General features: G+C 38.2%; 1 protein-coding gene across 2 annotated transcripts in view; it reads right to left on the reverse strand.

Annotated features, from left to right (window-relative positions):
• Nucleotides 1–17244, reverse strand: part of LOC117337581 — a 49307-nt gene that overhangs the window by 12621 nt on the left and 19442 nt on the right. Inside the window, exons 7-15 of one of the 2 annotated variants that reach the window (XM_033898626.1) lie at nt 16173–16277; nt 10505–13935; nt 10011–10158; nt 7905–8096; nt 7141–7252; nt 5411–5484; nt 2750–2943; nt 2340–2423; nt 1845–1926 (exon numbers count right to left, since the gene is read on the reverse strand). In XM_033898626.1, coding sequence (XP_033754517.1) covers nt 1845–1926; nt 2340–2423; nt 2750–2943; nt 5411–5484; nt 7141–7252; nt 7905–8096; nt 10011–10158; nt 10505–13935; nt 16173–16277 — 4422 coding nt within the window. Of the gene's footprint in view, nt 1–1844; nt 1927–2339; nt 2424–2749; nt 2944–5410; nt 5485–7140; nt 7253–7904; nt 8097–10010; nt 10159–10504; nt 13936–14095; nt 14195–16172; nt 16278–17244 lie in introns of those variants that run through there. The other variant, XM_033898627.1, reaches the window with a different exon arrangement.

A 17244-nucleotide genomic window follows, 5' to 3' on the forward strand; every position in this document is an offset into this window, starting at 1 on the left:
AAATAGGTAAAATAAAAGTTTTGTAAATTCTAAGTAGAGCATCTCGTTTTAATATGAATTTCAATTTCCTTAACATATTGATCTTTTTCATAGCGGACTTATATATAGAATTAACATGATCTCCCCATTTAGCAGATGAACTGATTAATACACCAAGATGCCGATGAGTCTCGGTAAAATTTACAAAAATTCCATCAAAAACAATATCAAGGTCTGCTTCAATTTCGTTTGAATTAGATATGAAAATCATTTCGGTTTTATTAGGGTTAAACGTAACTAACCAGAATATATGTACAATTGATTCGATCGAAATACGTACCCAATGAATCAATAATAGAAATACGTACCCAATAATTCAATAGAAATACGTACCCATTGAATCAATAGAAATACGGACCCAATGATTCAATAGAAATACGTACCCAATAATTCAATAGAAATACGTACCCAATAATTCAATAGAAATACGTACCCAATAATTCAATAGCAATACGTACCCATTGAATCAATAGAAATACGGACCAATTGATTCAATAGAAATACGGACCCGATGATTCGATAGAAATACGGACCCAATTATTCGATAAAAATACGTACCCATTGATTCAATAGAAATACGTACTCAATGATTCAATAGAAATACGTACCCGATGATTCGATAGAAATACGGACCCATTGATTCAATAGAAATACGTACCCATTGATTCAATAGAAATACGTACCTGACGAGTCGATAGAAATACGTACCCGATGATTCAATAGAAATACGTACCCGATGATTCAATAGAAATACGGACCCGATGATTCGATAGAAATACGGACCCGATGATTCAATAGAAATACGTACCTGACGAGTCGATAGAAATACGGACCCGATGATTCAATAGAAATACGTACTCAATGATTCAATAGAAATACGGACCCGATGATTCGATAGAAATACGGACCCGATGATTCGATAGAAATACGTACCTGACGAGTCGATAGAAATACGGACCCGATGATTCAATAGAAATACGTACTCAATGATTCAATAGAAATACGGACCCGATGATTCGATAGAAATACGGACCCGATGATTCGATAGAAATACGTATCCATTGATTCAATAGAAATACGTACTCAATGATTCAATAGAAATACGGACCCATTGATTCAATAGAAATACGTACCCGATGATTCAATAGAAATACGTACCCGATGATTCAATAGAAATACGTACCCGATGATTCAATAGAAATACGTACTCAATGATTCAATAGAAATACGGACCCGATGATTCGATAGAAATACGGACCCATTGATTCAATAGAAACACGTACCCATTGATTCAATAGAAATACGTACCTGACGAGTCGATAGAAATACGTACCCGATGATTCAATAGAAATACGGACCCATTGATTCAATAGAAATACGGACCCATTGATTCAATAGAAATACGGACCCATTGATTCAATAGAAATACGGACCCGATGATTCAATAGAAATACGTACCCGATGATTCGATAGAAATACGGACCCATTGATTCAATAGAAATACGTACCCATTGATTCAATAGAAATACGTACCTGACGAGTCGATAGAAATACGTACCCGATGATTCAATAGAAATACGGACCCGATGATTCAATAGAAATACGGACCCGATGATTCGATAAAAATACATATCTAATTATTTGAGAGGAAAACGTTCCGAATGATTGCAGAGAAATATGACCAAATGATTCGAAAGAAATGCGTACCCGACGATCGTTGACAAATACGTATTTAATGATTCTATAGAAATCGTATCCGATGATTCGAAAGAAATGAGTTCCCAATGATACAAGAGAATACGTACCCAGTCGTTGGCGAATGTGTCACAGCCGACTGCATTGATGATGTCGATCATGGTGCCTCCCGTCCCTCCAAATGTCGGAACTCTGGAATTCAAAACGTATGTTGATGGAGAATAGGTCGGGCAACATTATTAGCGGTCAATTTTTCGTAAAAATCAAACCGTATGGTTTTGAATTGTATTTCAATAGAAAGTCTATAATATTTCATTTCTATTCTGTTTTAACTTGTTTTCAATAAGACGGGAATACCACCGTATTGTCATTCAGCTGTTAGCTCAACCACACAAAAACTGTGAGTGGCTAAAAAAACTGATAAATGTGTCCAAATAAATATAAAACTTACGCGGGAAGTAAGTCCAATGATGCAGCTACCTTAATTAGACAGTTATCAATTCCATAGAGCCATGAAATGTCATTGGTCGATCGAGATACCATTCCCACCTTCACCTATCAGAGCGTAACATTTAAAGATAACTTCTACAAAGATACAAACTCACCCTAGTTTCATGTCCCGGAGAACGTCTGAACCAGCGATAAGGACAAACCTGAGTCGCTTCTCGTCAGCCCAGAAGTAAGGATGTCTGTAACCAATGTCAAAGCAAGTTCTATTGTACTACGGATTTTATAGAGGACATAAAAGGGAATAACCTCTTCAAATACTAATCTAATTATAGATAGGGAAAATGCCGAATTATGAATCGTCCTTGAAGGACACGTCTGTCAAAAACACCTGAGCAAATGATCAACTAGATATTTGTTTTGTCAAGAAAACAATGTTATAATATTTCGATATTTTGTTATACTCGTGAAATATATGTTATATTCAACGGGAAACCATTCAATATCTTCTATGTATATATTACGTGACTTTCATGCGTTGTTTAAAACAAACTTTCAATTATCTTACTTCAGTAGATCTCCTATACAAGGTCGATTACCCTGTGGCATACAGAGCATATTGGACAGCAAATCGTTGACCTCCCCGCCCAGGTACTTGATGTCTGGCCAATTTTGTTGGATGCTGACTTGAATTGCCAGATTGTTTTCTCCATACGGGTGATGCCCTCCGGTCAGTAAGTAGTACAACAACATTCCGGTTACCTGCAATGAGACACACAAGCACAGCAGACGCACCACCGCGCCAAAGTACACGAAAATGATTACCAGATAGTCACGGGTACAAAAAGTTTTATTTGAAAGCATAGAATTAACTACTTCTACCAATACTAGTAATGTGATGAATATAATTTGTTTGAAAAATACATAAACTACCTTGCATTTCAATTAAAACAGTGTTGCATGCCATCAAATATTGATTCAATGATAAAAATCGATAATTGAGACCGAGTTGTTTTACATCGTGATGTTGGAAATCCATTCGAGTATTAATACAATTTTGTTCATTTATTAAGATATAACAATTTGTATTCCTCGTAAAGCACGGAATTTTATCCCAACCAACATTTAATATGCATAGAAGAAATAAATGATCCCAATTCCACATTGAGAGAACGAAGTGTGAACTGGACTGGCTATAACATCGTTGCTGTAGTTGTAGTTCCCATGGATAGCTGTCCGGAAGTATCGTAATTGTCATACCCCTTGCGATCCACTATTTTCCCAAATTCACAGCACAACTGCAACGAAATCAGCTGGGAAGACAATTAGAAACGACAAAACAAACATGTATTATAATTTAATTATGATCCAGGCTGCCTGTGTCCTCTGAAATAGACATGGCGTCAATGAAGATGAGGCAGTAACTACATTGATTTGGCATTTTATTTGATTATAGCTACCACACCACGTCAGTCTGTTTACTACACAGTCAGTAAAACGAATTTAAACAAATGGATGCCAACCAGAGTTTTTGTTAGGGACACACGCACTTTTTCGTGTGAAACCAGGACGCATAATCCAAGTCATTTTTTTTCAGCGAATAACGAATTTAAATGCATCATATTAATCTGTGTCTATAAGTGTTTGTGATGTAAACACGATATAGTCGGCGGAAAATCACTTAATTTTAGTTCAAACACGAGCGGCAATTGAAAAAGAGAAAAGATTTTTTTTCGATCGACTTCAAAGGGTTATTGCTAAAACCTACTATGTGATTTCCGCCTCAAACATCATCTACCAAACTAAAAGCTATAACGACAAGTTCCGAAAGATGAACATCGCCAAGCATTCCTGGTGTGATGCATTGACAACAGCAAACATTTAGATTGCGTGACAAGTACGACCTTAAAAGTATACAGAGAATGACGTGTAGATCGTGTAATCGTCGTACAGATGTGATGGCTTCACTAGACGTACCGAATTCATTTCATTGTATCCGTTTGCGGACGAAAGTGGGATTAATCAACATCAGTTTAATGCTGTTAATGGTGTGATAATGAGCGAATTAGATTAAATCGCAGTCGAGATGGCGGGGTGTGTACACTTAAAGTATAACGTGTTTGATAAGGATTTGCTACAATTTAAGTTGAAATAAAAGCAATTCCAATTGAATAGCAGAGGTGTTTCTAGTAGAGTACCTGATCACACTGCCAGATAACAACAATGGTACAGTTACTGATCCGTATCGTTCTATTGTTCAATTTAGCTGATTACGTTATCATGCGTATATGGGGTGGGAACATCTAAACCTATCTAAATGCAAGAAGCGTCATGTTTTAATGTTTCAAACGATTCCAGGTTTATATTATTGGCGTAAAAACCGCTTGAAATGAATCACAATAAGAGCATATGATATACGCCGAACAAAGAGCCAAGTAAGCTTGTCAGATAATTCACTGTTGCAACACTGGTTTTGGTTGGCTGGGTAGATACTATATCTGGTAAGACACTTCTATATATTGCTGATAAAAAAGGGAATAATTTCTTTCGAAGACACCATAACGTTCTGATTTTTGTCTAAAACATATCTATACATGACAAACTGTCGTATAAAAAATCAGCAGCCATTCCATGCGTATAATACTTCTGATAAAACACACTTGTTACGATTGGTGTGCGAGAACTTCCTTTGGTTCGTCAATGTTTCTATCTAGCTACACTAGTATAAATTATTGCAGACTTTATATCGGAACATACAGTGTATATCGGTTTACGAGTTATATTCTTTACGCCATATCCGGGGTGCGTTGTGGTTATCGTTGAATACCTCGATAGATCAATCTAACAACCAATGCCACTGTCAGACAAAGATTCACTGGTATATATATATATATGCACGAATGCAATTGATATCAGTCCCGTTTCATTTCCGTAAATTGTGTTTTCTTTGCCGTCAATTCACATGAAAAATAACTAGTAAATCTGATTTAACATGAACTGTTGTATTTGATGTTTTTGATGTCTTTTTGTTTGGAATATCTTCATATCTTCTGAGGTGCGTTAACGCACAACACAGGAAATGTAGTATATGAAACTAATGCTATGCATAGCCGCAGTGAAATGAAAGAAATTCATTAAACCGCTATATGTAATACAAAAGTATGTTTATAACGGGTGAAGACACGTGAAAGCATTGTTAATATAAGATGAAGGTGAGATATAACTTTACCTGTATGTCTGACTGCTTGTTGTAACTTCCAGATTCAGTCACGATCTCAGTTGGCATCCAGCAGTATCTATCAGCTGTAATAAAAGTTTAAAATAAGTATGGTAAGTATTATATGTTATATGTTCTAATTACGTTAAGTGAACAAACGGTTTGAACGAACATGAAAGTTGCATACGTAAATGAAGAGAGAAAGTGTAGAACGACAAACCATTGTTTTTACTAACAATGAAACAAACCATTGATTCATTGACACCCAAACAAACCATGGGTTCACTGACACCCAAACAAACCATGGGTTCACTGATATCAAAACAAACCATGGGCTCACTGACACCCACACAAACTATGGGTTCACTGACACCCCAACAAACCATGGGTTCACTGACACCCACACAAACTATGGATTCACTGACACCCACACAAACCAAGGGTTCACTGACACCCAAGCAAACCATGGGTTCACTGACATCAAAACAAACCATGGGTTCACTGACACCCAAACAAACCAAGGGTTCACCGACTCCAAAACAAACCATGGGTTCACTGACACCCAAACAAGCCATGGGTTCACTGACACCCAAACAAACCGTGGTATCACTAACACGCAGGCAAAGTATTGCTTCATAACACCCAATCAAACCATTGGTTCAAAAACACAGACAAATCATTGCTTCATAAAGGAAAAAAATATTTACTCACTTACATCCAAACAATCTTTGGTGTATTAGCACCCAGAAGAATCAGAAGAATCTTTAGTTTTATAGCACTCATACATTTTAATCATTCACACATTGTTCGAGTTTAAGACAAAGGGAAATATGCCATCAATATAAGAAAAACTTTTTCATTTGGGTAAAGAGCAATATTATATTTGATTCTGGTATCCAGGTGTGTTCTAGGTGTGAGAGCCTGGAACGTCAACATCCAGTCCGTCCTAGTACGTGTAATCCCCGACACATACTTTTTCTCGACTAAGAATTCTTACTTGTGGTTATCACGTCAACGACAATATAGTAATACAGTCAGTAATACATTACCATTAGACTAGCTGGTGAAAACAAATACCCTGGCAGCACAGCTACAATAATTTATTAGTGGGTAACGTGTGACCACTTTAAGTCGTAAACTTGTATGTTGTAATTCCAGTGATAAAACAATCACATTCATTGTTAAGAAACCCTAACAAATCAAAAGTTAAACATATATACAGTTATTCGTGGAAATCGCAGTCAGATTTTATCACAATTTAACATAAGTCAAGTAACAATTTGTTACGTCGAACACAACCTGCTTAGCTGTAAAGCAGATGTGTATAGTTTAACTTCATAGTCATTTTGTTATATGCCGCAATAATCGTGACTTCATTAAAAAGAATGTACGATTGGTGCGTTAAGGTGTATGGGTATATAGGGTATGACTTTGTGTAAAACGTAAGAATGAAGTCATAAAACCGTTTCACTTGTCACTAGCAGAATAAAAGAAAAAGACAATAAAACTACGAGTAACCACACTGTAAGTTTAACGACGACGTGACATGTAACCCACAGTGATTATTTTGACGCTTATGAGGTCTCAGATAAGTGACGGGAATTCTTGACAAGCTGCCTCGACAAGATCCAAATCATTCCAAAACCATGAAAAATAACTCTACAACACATGTATGTGATAAGAAGCGTACACAAATAAAGCAACCTATCGCTACAAACACCTATACAGATATGTTGTCTTACCAGGCATCGGAGACGTTGGAATTAGTGTACGAACACTGCCACCAAGGGGAGGAGGAAGGTAATACTCGCTTAGCCTCAGCTTCTCGTCTACATCTACTAAAACGTTAGTGGGCTGTAGGAGTAGAACAAATCAAAATCAGTTTTGAATCTATTTTTTTAAGCGCGACAAGCACACAGTAAATGTTAATAGATTAGACCGATGTTTGATTAATACCAGGTATCCACACATATTCTTCTTCTGATTCTAAAGAGTCCATCACAGAATGAAAACGAATGTTGGGCTGAAAATAGGTCTGGTATTGTATAGAGTTAACAGAATACTGATCAAATAGAGACGTTTAAATGACCATTACAAGATAAATCCATAACTTTTTTGAGTTCTCCAATATTAACAATCCTTTAATATAACGCTTGTGATATACTCTCACAATACGGCCATGGTCCTGGTCTAAAAGTCCTTACCAAAAATCACAAGTGCGTAGCACTTTTGATATGACATTAGTATTGGATATAAGATATGTTGAATTGTATTTATAACATTGTACCATAAAAATGCTTCGCTCTTCAGGAAGACTTGATATACTGGGGGTCAAAAGTGTGGTAATCGAAAACGGAAGTTGGGAAGTTCAAAAAGGATTTAAATGTCTAAAACAAGAGGATGAAATAACTCCACAGGAGTAGGAAGCTGAGACGAAGGCATGGTCAAAACACGGACTTATAACAATCGCTTATGGTTATTGTTGGGCACAAAAACATGGTCTCACCATGACGTTTCCGTGTACTACGTCACAGCAGTCGTGAAGATAGCCCATGCCCTTAAGTATCTGCCATCCCATCCTGTTGATAGCTAATGGGTCAAGGTTGATGTCTATCTGCTGCAAGGCCAAATACTCCGATAGTGTGTACTCGTGCAGGTCCATGGCCAGGAAACACGTGCCCGACTCTATGCTGAAGGCCTGCAATGATGATGTGTAGTTGGTATCGTAAAACTCATGCCAGGATCCACAAATATTTGAACTGTCTTCTTAATGTTCTCCTTCTATTAAGATGACACGTTGTAACGTTACAATGCAAAGACTACTGATCTTTTATTGCCAGACGTCAAATAAAGATACACGTTGAACGAACAAGCCAGGGAAAGATAACTCTAACTTAACATATCGGGACATAAGGAAACAATCAAACAATGGTCTAAAACACAGAAGAACGCCGATACCAAATATCGAGATCAGAACAGACATTAACCTAACGACAAAATTACTTAAAACATAGGAACTATTGTAAACACATTGCAAACCGAAAATGTATCAAACCAAAAGAAAAAGACACCGTTTGAAGACAAAAATATACACTGTAATTATATAAGCATCATTAAACGGAATTCGGCATAAGCAAAGTTGAGATTATGTGTGCTGAGAACATTTCTAGTCACTTTGACTGATACTGCAACGATAACGTCGTCATTAAGAAAATGATGATATTGTGGTTTTTAGAAGATTGTTATCTATCTTTCCAAACAATATCGATAAAACTAAGATCGAATTAGTTACACACTCGTAACAACAATCAAGCATTTATATCAGCAACCAGGCTTCTTATAGTCAGGGTTCCTAATGGAAGGGTAATAATGTTTTATAATGCGAATGCGTTAGGCGGAATAAATCTGTAGGATATATTTGGATGTTTGGGGTCTTGGCATGCACTGCCAAACAGAGCGCTATAACAGGGCACACTAAGCACATAACGATAGGTTCGGATCAGTGACGGCTGCCAGACGCACTAATGAGGCTATGATCTTGATTCGAGTATCCAAATCGATACCAGCACAATTAAAAGGTAAAAATATTGACGAATCTCTTAACGACAAAATGAAGGGCAAATCAATGTACTCCTTCATTGAGAATACAATGTAGTAGCCGAATGACACAGAAAGTAAACCCATGTATCGGAACTCTATCTCAAATAAATGGAATGTTATCATTTGTCATATTCATTGTAGCGGAATTTGGTGGATATTACACAGAACAAAGTATAACCATGTTAAGTTATCAGTTTACATGTTCAGAATCGAAATGAAAATCAACAACGATAAAACCTATTAGTGATCATGTTTAACATGATATTAAACTGTTGTTCTATACCTTATCAATCAACAGTCAACGGGCCGGTCTTTGCGATAAACCCAGCAAACAATAACTCGAGAGACAGGTAAAGATTTTTTAAAATGTAGACAGGCGTGAAAGATCCGAACTCGTCCAAGAATTTAAATGATTATGATGAAGCATCATTCTGATCTCGATTATCGACGTCTGCTACAGGAAAGCTTAAGAATATATCAGAAAAGGGTCTTCTGCATCTGATTTTTGAATGATTGTTTGTTTGCTTGGTTTTTCGCTCGTGAACAGCCAGGGTAATTTTGAGATTGGGTCTCCTTGTAGTTGTCGGTGACTACTTCGCTGCAGAATATATGAAAGGCCAATCACATGCCATCCAGAGCAATTAGGGTAAAGTGACTTGCCAAGGGTTACAACCATGACAGCACAGACTGGCCCGTTTCTCAGTTTCCCGAGAAACACAGACCGACCTGTATCTTATTATATTTAGTTATTCGGATTATAAAACAGCTGTTTCGAGCCTTTAATATCAGTAAACAGTCAAAATTTTGTCCCTCGATGTCCGGGTTCTGCGGCCCCAGGAAAGCGGCCTCGGGGAATGAGTTTCGACTGTTGACTGATAAGGCATGGAACAACTGTATACTATTGACCCGTCAATTTTTTAACAAACAATCGAAAACACTTAATTTCTATTTCTATTTAGAGTCATGCTCCCCTCACACACTGACAACACCTACTCTGCCGACATACACATACCCGGTATTTTACAAGAAAATAATGCGAGATATCCTGTGACGTCAATTTCTGTAGAATGGCCTCGGTGACTGGTCGACTAGACAACTCGATAATGTGTACTGCAACCTCCGTCCCGTCAACAAGGAGTCCAAGAACAGCCGTGCTGTCTCTGTAACAGTTTAGATAGGATTACAGCCCAGATGTGTACATGCAAATCTAATGAGTGACACGTGAAAGCAACCAATGTAAATGTAAAATTAGCATCTTACAGACTCTTCTGAAGCAAGCTGAATGAAATGGCATCTTTTTGATATATTATCAATTTGCAAACGCTTTTTTTCTTTTTTTTCTTTTTTCATTAACAACTTAAAGGCTGTTATAAGCTTTAACAACCAACAGACAATTTTAAATCGAAAATTATTCAATGTTACTTTTTTTCCGTGCGACTGCTTATCATATAATTTGCATCCAAATCTGTGAAACTTTTAAAAAAGTAAAGCCATTAATAGACTCACGAGTAAGGAATAGTATACCGCTCCCTGTATTCCGTCGGAATTATGATGTCTCCAATCTGTCTAAGGAAGACAGAGGGCATCTTCGATATCTCCGACATCTTGTCTTTCCATCGTTTACTCCTCTGTGTCCATTTAATAGCAGAGCTTTTAGTAAAGTTTTCACTAATTTCTTCCCGGAATGCAGTTCTCTCCTGATACTTCATATTCGCTCTATCAATAACTTCTGCTGAAGATTGAGTCCGGACATATGATTCCGCTGTGTCTGGTACCTTCTTTTCTGCGACATGTTCTCCTACTAGCCTGTTATCCTTTGTTGTCATGTTTTGTTCAGGATTGTTTGCTAGGTATGGCCCTTCATCTAATGCCATAAGTACTGCGGGGTCATGATGGATATCGGTATTTCTCTGTTGCGGTATTTGGGTGTTAACAGGTTCAGTAGCGAGTGCATCTCGTTTCTTTTGTTGTGCCCCACATGTGTTTGCATTGCTCGACGATATCACACTTTCAAACGACTTCAGCTTCTCCTCTGAAATGCCCATGGCTGAGCAGTAGTAGGATAAATCGTGGCCGTACACAGAACCTTTGATCCCTGGCTGCTTGCAACGAGTCTGGTAGTAACCGAGAAGTTGCATTTGAAGAAACACGTCCATGTTTCGCTGAAATGGCACAACAGGTGATGGTGGTTTTGTATCGTCATGGAAACCAGGAAAGATCGGTAGATCCTTTCCCTGATCACTAGCGTTTATGCTGTAGTTATCCTGATTAAGCAATCCATCCCCGGACAAGTCAGATGGAAGCCAGATTTCGTCGTCTTCTGTAGGCAATCTTGAAACATTTCTCAGAAGAGAATCCCCGAAAGAGAGATGGCAGTCCTCGCATTTGTCCTCTGCTTTGACGTTGCTGCTTATGTTTTCCTGCGCTGTTCTTTTTTCTCTATTTGCACCATGCCCTATCGGTTGTATCACGGCAATGTTTTGCTTTGATTCCTGCTGTTGTCTTTTTAAAAGCTGATGGTCTGACACATCATTTTGAATTGGAATGTGTTTTAGCCTTTGCGCGTCATACTCCTGATTTCCAACTGGCATCTTTGGAGGTTGCGTTTGCTGAGGTTCCTTTATCTGTTCAAGCAGCGTGACTGGATTCTTAGGCAGGTTATCTGACGGTCTTTTGTTTGTCTTGTTCGCCGTATGAAGTGGTGTACAAGTTTTTAACCAATCTTTTACAGAATCGGAAAAGCCTCTCTTCTCCATTTTTGGGACATGCCCCTGTCTAAAATCACCTTTACCATTTTCCAGATTATGCACATTCTGTTCGGCTTTATTGACACGTTCATCCCTTGGCGTATCTTCTGCTAGATCCCATTCATTTGGTGTTAATGTTTTAGCGGATGATAAAAACTCGAAACTGTGATGTCCACTTCTTTTAGGTAAACCAAGGAAGTCTGTCTCAAGTGCATTGTTTTCTTTTGGTTTGTGATTGTTGGGGACTTTCGTTTCAAACAGGACACTCGCTGCGATGTCAAACAAGTTAGTTGTTCGCTCACATGTATTTGCTGTATATATGGTATTCTGTTGAGGACGGACTTCCCATTCACTTTCAAAGTATGCATCTTTTTCTGGCGAAATATAGATTTCCCCGCTGTGAATCGAAGAACAATCGTCCATGGCAGCCTTGTTGTCATTGATCCCCGAGGACGGTGTTGTCCTGCCACAGTCACCATCGACAACACTCTCAGTTGAGGTGAGATCTGAACGAAAGTCGTCACTATCTGTCGTCGTACTTTCGACCGCAGCAGCAAAATTGCACACGCGCTGCTGATCATGTTGCCCCGGTGGCATTTGCTGCTCACAATGACCTTGTTCACCCCTGACGTGTGACACTCCACCTAAAACAGGAAAATTCTCGTCATATGTCTTCCCCACAACCCTGTCGGCATAAGTTCCTTGCCTGACGGGCTCTGGTTCTTTCTCAATCACTCCACTGCCTTTCACCATGTCGGCCCATCTAGGGCCATTATTTACCTTGTTCGCACGCCGTTGACGCTGGTTTGGGCGCTTTTTGAAGTCATCATTTTTAACTTCATCAATTTGATGCTCTATGTCAAACTTTTGGTCGGTACCAGGCATCGTTTCCGTAGCTTCCTCTGTGCTTTTGTTTGCTTTAGCCCGTTCCTTCTTTCCCTGAACAGTCACCCACTGATTATCGTTGCGCATGTCAAAAAAGTCATATATACCTGGATCTACGGTACCTTCCAACGCCGCCAACTCCATTTTGAATAGAAGAGACGCATCGTCGTCGTTTTCACTATCATGTAAATTTCCAAATGTGATATCAGATATTTCCTTCTTGTTCGTTCGTTTTTCGTTCTTGAATTGAACTGGTGGCTTCTTAGAAATAATGACAACGTCATCATTCTTTGGCTTCATTGGAATCTGGGGTTTCTGAGATATCGTGATGACGTCATCATTCCTCTGCTTGATTGGAACCTGGGGTTTCTGGGATATCGTGATGACGTCATCATTCCTCTGCTTCATTGGAACTTGGGGTTTTCTGGAAATAGTGATGACATCGTCTGTGGCCCGATTATCTTTTTTGTTCCTGAAGTCCTTCATTGTAACCGGTAGTCTTGTAGACATGACCACTGCGTCGTTGACTATATCTGTATTTCCTCTGGTAGATTTCTCCTCCTGCTGTTCGTTAATATTTCCAACAATCTTTTCTTCGCAGGGTTTCGCAACGGTAGCCTGCACACCCTTTCGTTGCTGCCGCTTGTTCTGTCGCTTCTGTATTTTCTTTTCTCTTTTCTTCGTTTTCATAATTTTTTCATGCTCCTCTTCTTCAAGAAGCTCTGCCATTTTTCTATCCATCTGGTACTGAGTCATCTTTTCAAAATATTCCCAGAAACTGGTCCAAATCGCGACACCTTTGTCACCGAAACTCTCTATAGCACTCTTGATATTGTTGTAGTGCGGTTTAACATCTGCATGTTGTATAACTTTGGTACTGTTCTTCTCCAGCCAATCCTTGCCCTCTGACGTTTGACCCATACAGGAAAGTGGGAAGAAGCACGCGACCAAGGTTTCGGGTTCTGTTCTTGGGATTGCAGAGTAACACTTTAGTGCTTTGATGAGGAATTCTGGTCCACGACATCTGATGAATTGCATCACAACGGCCTCGTCTACTACGACAGCGTGTTTAGTCATGCAAAGAGAGACGACGAAACAAATTCCAGTAATACAAGCTGGCTGTTTCATCAGCTTAGTGAACACAGCCACTGCACTCGGAATGAACTTCTGTTTCAATATGGCGTCGCGGAATTCTTTCATTGTGGCTAGACGCTTGAACATCGGAATCAGTATGTCTTCATAAAACGCAATATCACTTTCACTGTCGTGTTCCAGTGAAGGATTCTTCATTCTTTCTGTGCGGCTCTACAAACGCAACAATCAAATATAACAACACACAGTAAAAAAGTAAAAACGAATCATAAACATCGCATGTATTATTGAATTATAAAGAAAAATCCAAAACGTCTCAAAATATGTCAGGTATATAGTGTTGTATTTTGCTTTACGTTTATATTATGCATACCTTGATGAACTGCTCCTTGTCTTTCGGAGACATCTTGCCGAGAATCAAATTGAAGGAATCAAATTTCTGGGAGTCAAAAGCCCAGCACACTGCCGTCATCCCTGTCTGTAAACAACATACCCCATTTCAGGTACTCAATTCACAAATACACAACTGTGTTGATAAAGTTATTGAGCAAATTTTAACCTGTGTGAAACTAGCATTGATACTGGCTAGAATTGTTTGCCGCCTTTTGTAATTGTAGCGTAGTTATTGAAGCATATGAAGGAATCTATTAAAGAAACTCGAAAATGTCTCATATTAAAGTTAGAATAAGCATTTAGCGGTGGAGAACCCGAATCAGATTTCTTTTCACAATAAAAATCTATAACTATTTCCACAGTCTATACTTAAAATGACGAAGCATTAGAACGCATAACCAATCATCAAAGTTATCACCTGTGTATAGACAATCGATTTACAAATGTACCATAACATATTTACGTTGTTAGTCTTGTTAAAGCGATGTTGTTTGATTTTTTTTTTTTTTTTTTTTTTTTTTTTTGGCGGGGCGGGTGGAGGGGGAGCTTAAAAATGTAGATTTTATCATTTATTTGTTAATTATTCCACGAGTCTGCTAAAGAATATAAGACTCTTTCATATGTGTATATGTAGGATAGGGATATTCCACCCGAGGGGTCACAAAATGTGGTGAAACCCGAGGCTTGCCGAGGGTTTTACCACATTTTGTGATCCCGAGGGTGGAATATCCCTATCCTACATACACACATAATGAAAGAGTCTTTTTCTCTCATATCATTACCGAATTTCTGGCGAAAGTGTCCCTCAGCCATCCATTTTCTTCAATTTTTTAATTTCTTTATTTGACGTTTTTACTAAATATACTTGTGATATTCTGAAAGATCATACCCTATATTGGCAAACTATGTTTGCACACAATTTTCATTCATTTTGTGGTTAAGTGATGAACGAATGAACAATTCGCCGATAAAAATTACCGTAACTTGACCGACTTTTACGTGGCCGTGATCAAATTGTCAACATCCGAGAAAAAGAAGTTCTATCAACAATACTGAAAGCCAACGCTGAAATGAGTTTTCCAACTTCACATATAATTTGATTTGCACCTCGACATATTTAATCATTTCACAGAACACACTGTACTTTTAAATGTCAAGTCAATTTTTTTTTTATAAAATACTACGTCACTGCATGACGTCACGACTGTCATTGGAATTCCATTCATAGTTCAAGGATATTGAGAGTGATGTCGATCTCGATCGCCATGACGCGGCGATGTTTCGTGGCTGGTAATTTTAAATTCACTGTGATTTTGGCAACTTCGTGTGTGAACCAGCGAACAGTGACTCTATACGAGTATTCGATCTTTTCTGTGACATTTTTTTAAACGGTTGTCTTGATGGAATGACGAAGGTAGGTCAGTCGATAGGCTAACGATGATCATATTGAAAGGCTAGGATGGCAGTTAGTTTTCATGGTTACTCTACACAAATATAGACTCTGAGTTACAATTAAAATAAATATTTTTATATGAACATCGAGGGGTGTCACTTTTACCGAATGTTCGTTCATTTAAGAGCCAATTCCCAACTTCCAAATACACAAGTTACTGAGTAGGCCTAACAGTTACTGACAGTACAGTAGAGTAAACAAATTCCAGGGCCCCCTGCTGACGCAAACGGAACCATTTCATAGGTTGTGACGTTTGACATTTTCTTTTTTATATTTTTTTATGTATGGCTTTTATTTTACTTCCTGTCATTGCCAGGTGATTGTGTGTGTTTACATGTTTTTAATGACAAATGACAACATCGGAATCAGTATGTCTTCATAAAACGCAATATCACTTTCACTGTCGTGTTCCAGTGAAGGATTCTTCATTCTTTCTGTGCGGCTCTACAAACGCAACAATCAAATATAACAACACACAGTAAAAAAGTAAAAACGAATCATAAACATCGCATATATTATTGAATTATAAAGAAAAATCCAAAACGTCTCAAAATATGTCAGGTATATAGTGTTGTATTTTGGTTTACGTTTATATTATGCATACCTTGATGAACTGCTCCTTGTCTTTCGGAGACATCTTGCCGAGAATCAAATTGAAGGAATCAAATTTCTGGGAGTCAAAAGCCCAGCACACTGCCGTCATCCCTGTCTGTAAACAACATACTCCATTATCAGGTACTCAATTCACAAATACACAACTGTGTTGATAAAGTTATTGAGCAAATTTTAACCTGTGTGAAACTAGCATTGATACTGGCTAGAATTGTTTGCCGCCTTTTGTAATTGTAGCGTAGTTATTGAAGCATATGAAGGAATCTATTAAAGAAACTCGAAAATGTCTCATATTAAAGTTAGAATAAGCATTTAGCGGTGGAGAACCCGAATCAGATTTCTTTTCACAACAAGAGGCCCAGGGGCCTTAACGGTCATCTGACTCTAAATTAAAACCCTTATATTATTGTAGTATGCATTCTCTGTAGCAAGTATATAGTGGCACTGTTGGCCATGGTGGCCATCTTGGATTTCTGACCGACCCAATAAATAATAACACTTGGTCTGGACCATCTAAGGATAATTTCTGGTAAGTAAGAGCTGAATCCCACTGGTGGAATTTGAGAAGAAGTTTGAAATAGGTGTTGTTCATGAAAACCATGATTGCGCAATCATGTTACAAAATGGCCGTCATTGCTGTCATGTCAAAGTTTTTACGAGGCCGAAAAAAACAACAACACTTTGTTTGCCCTCCTTCCTTAACATTCTCACAAATTTCCAGCTCAATGACACCAGTGGAACTGGAGAATAAGTTTAAAATGTGTTTTTTAAGATTGCGGATATGGCGGCCATCTTGGATTTCAGACCAATCTAAAAAATAACAACACTTGGTCGGGATCATCTCAGGAACATTTCAGGCAAGTTTCAGCCCAACAGCACTGGTGGAACTTGAGAAGAAGTTTAAAATGTGTTTTTCAAGATGGCGGCTATGGCGGCCATCTTGGATTTCGACCGACCCGAAAAATAACAACACTTGGTCGCAATCATATCAGGATCATTTCAGGCAAGTTTCAGCTCAATAGCACTGTTGGAACTTGAGAAGAAGTTTAAAATGTTTTTTTCAA

This window comes from Pecten maximus, chromosome 11, assembly GCF_902652985.1.
Source record: "Pecten maximus chromosome 11, xPecMax1.1, whole genome shotgun sequence".
Classification (NCBI taxonomy): Eukaryota; Metazoa; Mollusca; class Bivalvia; order Pectinida; family Pectinidae; genus Pecten; species Pecten maximus.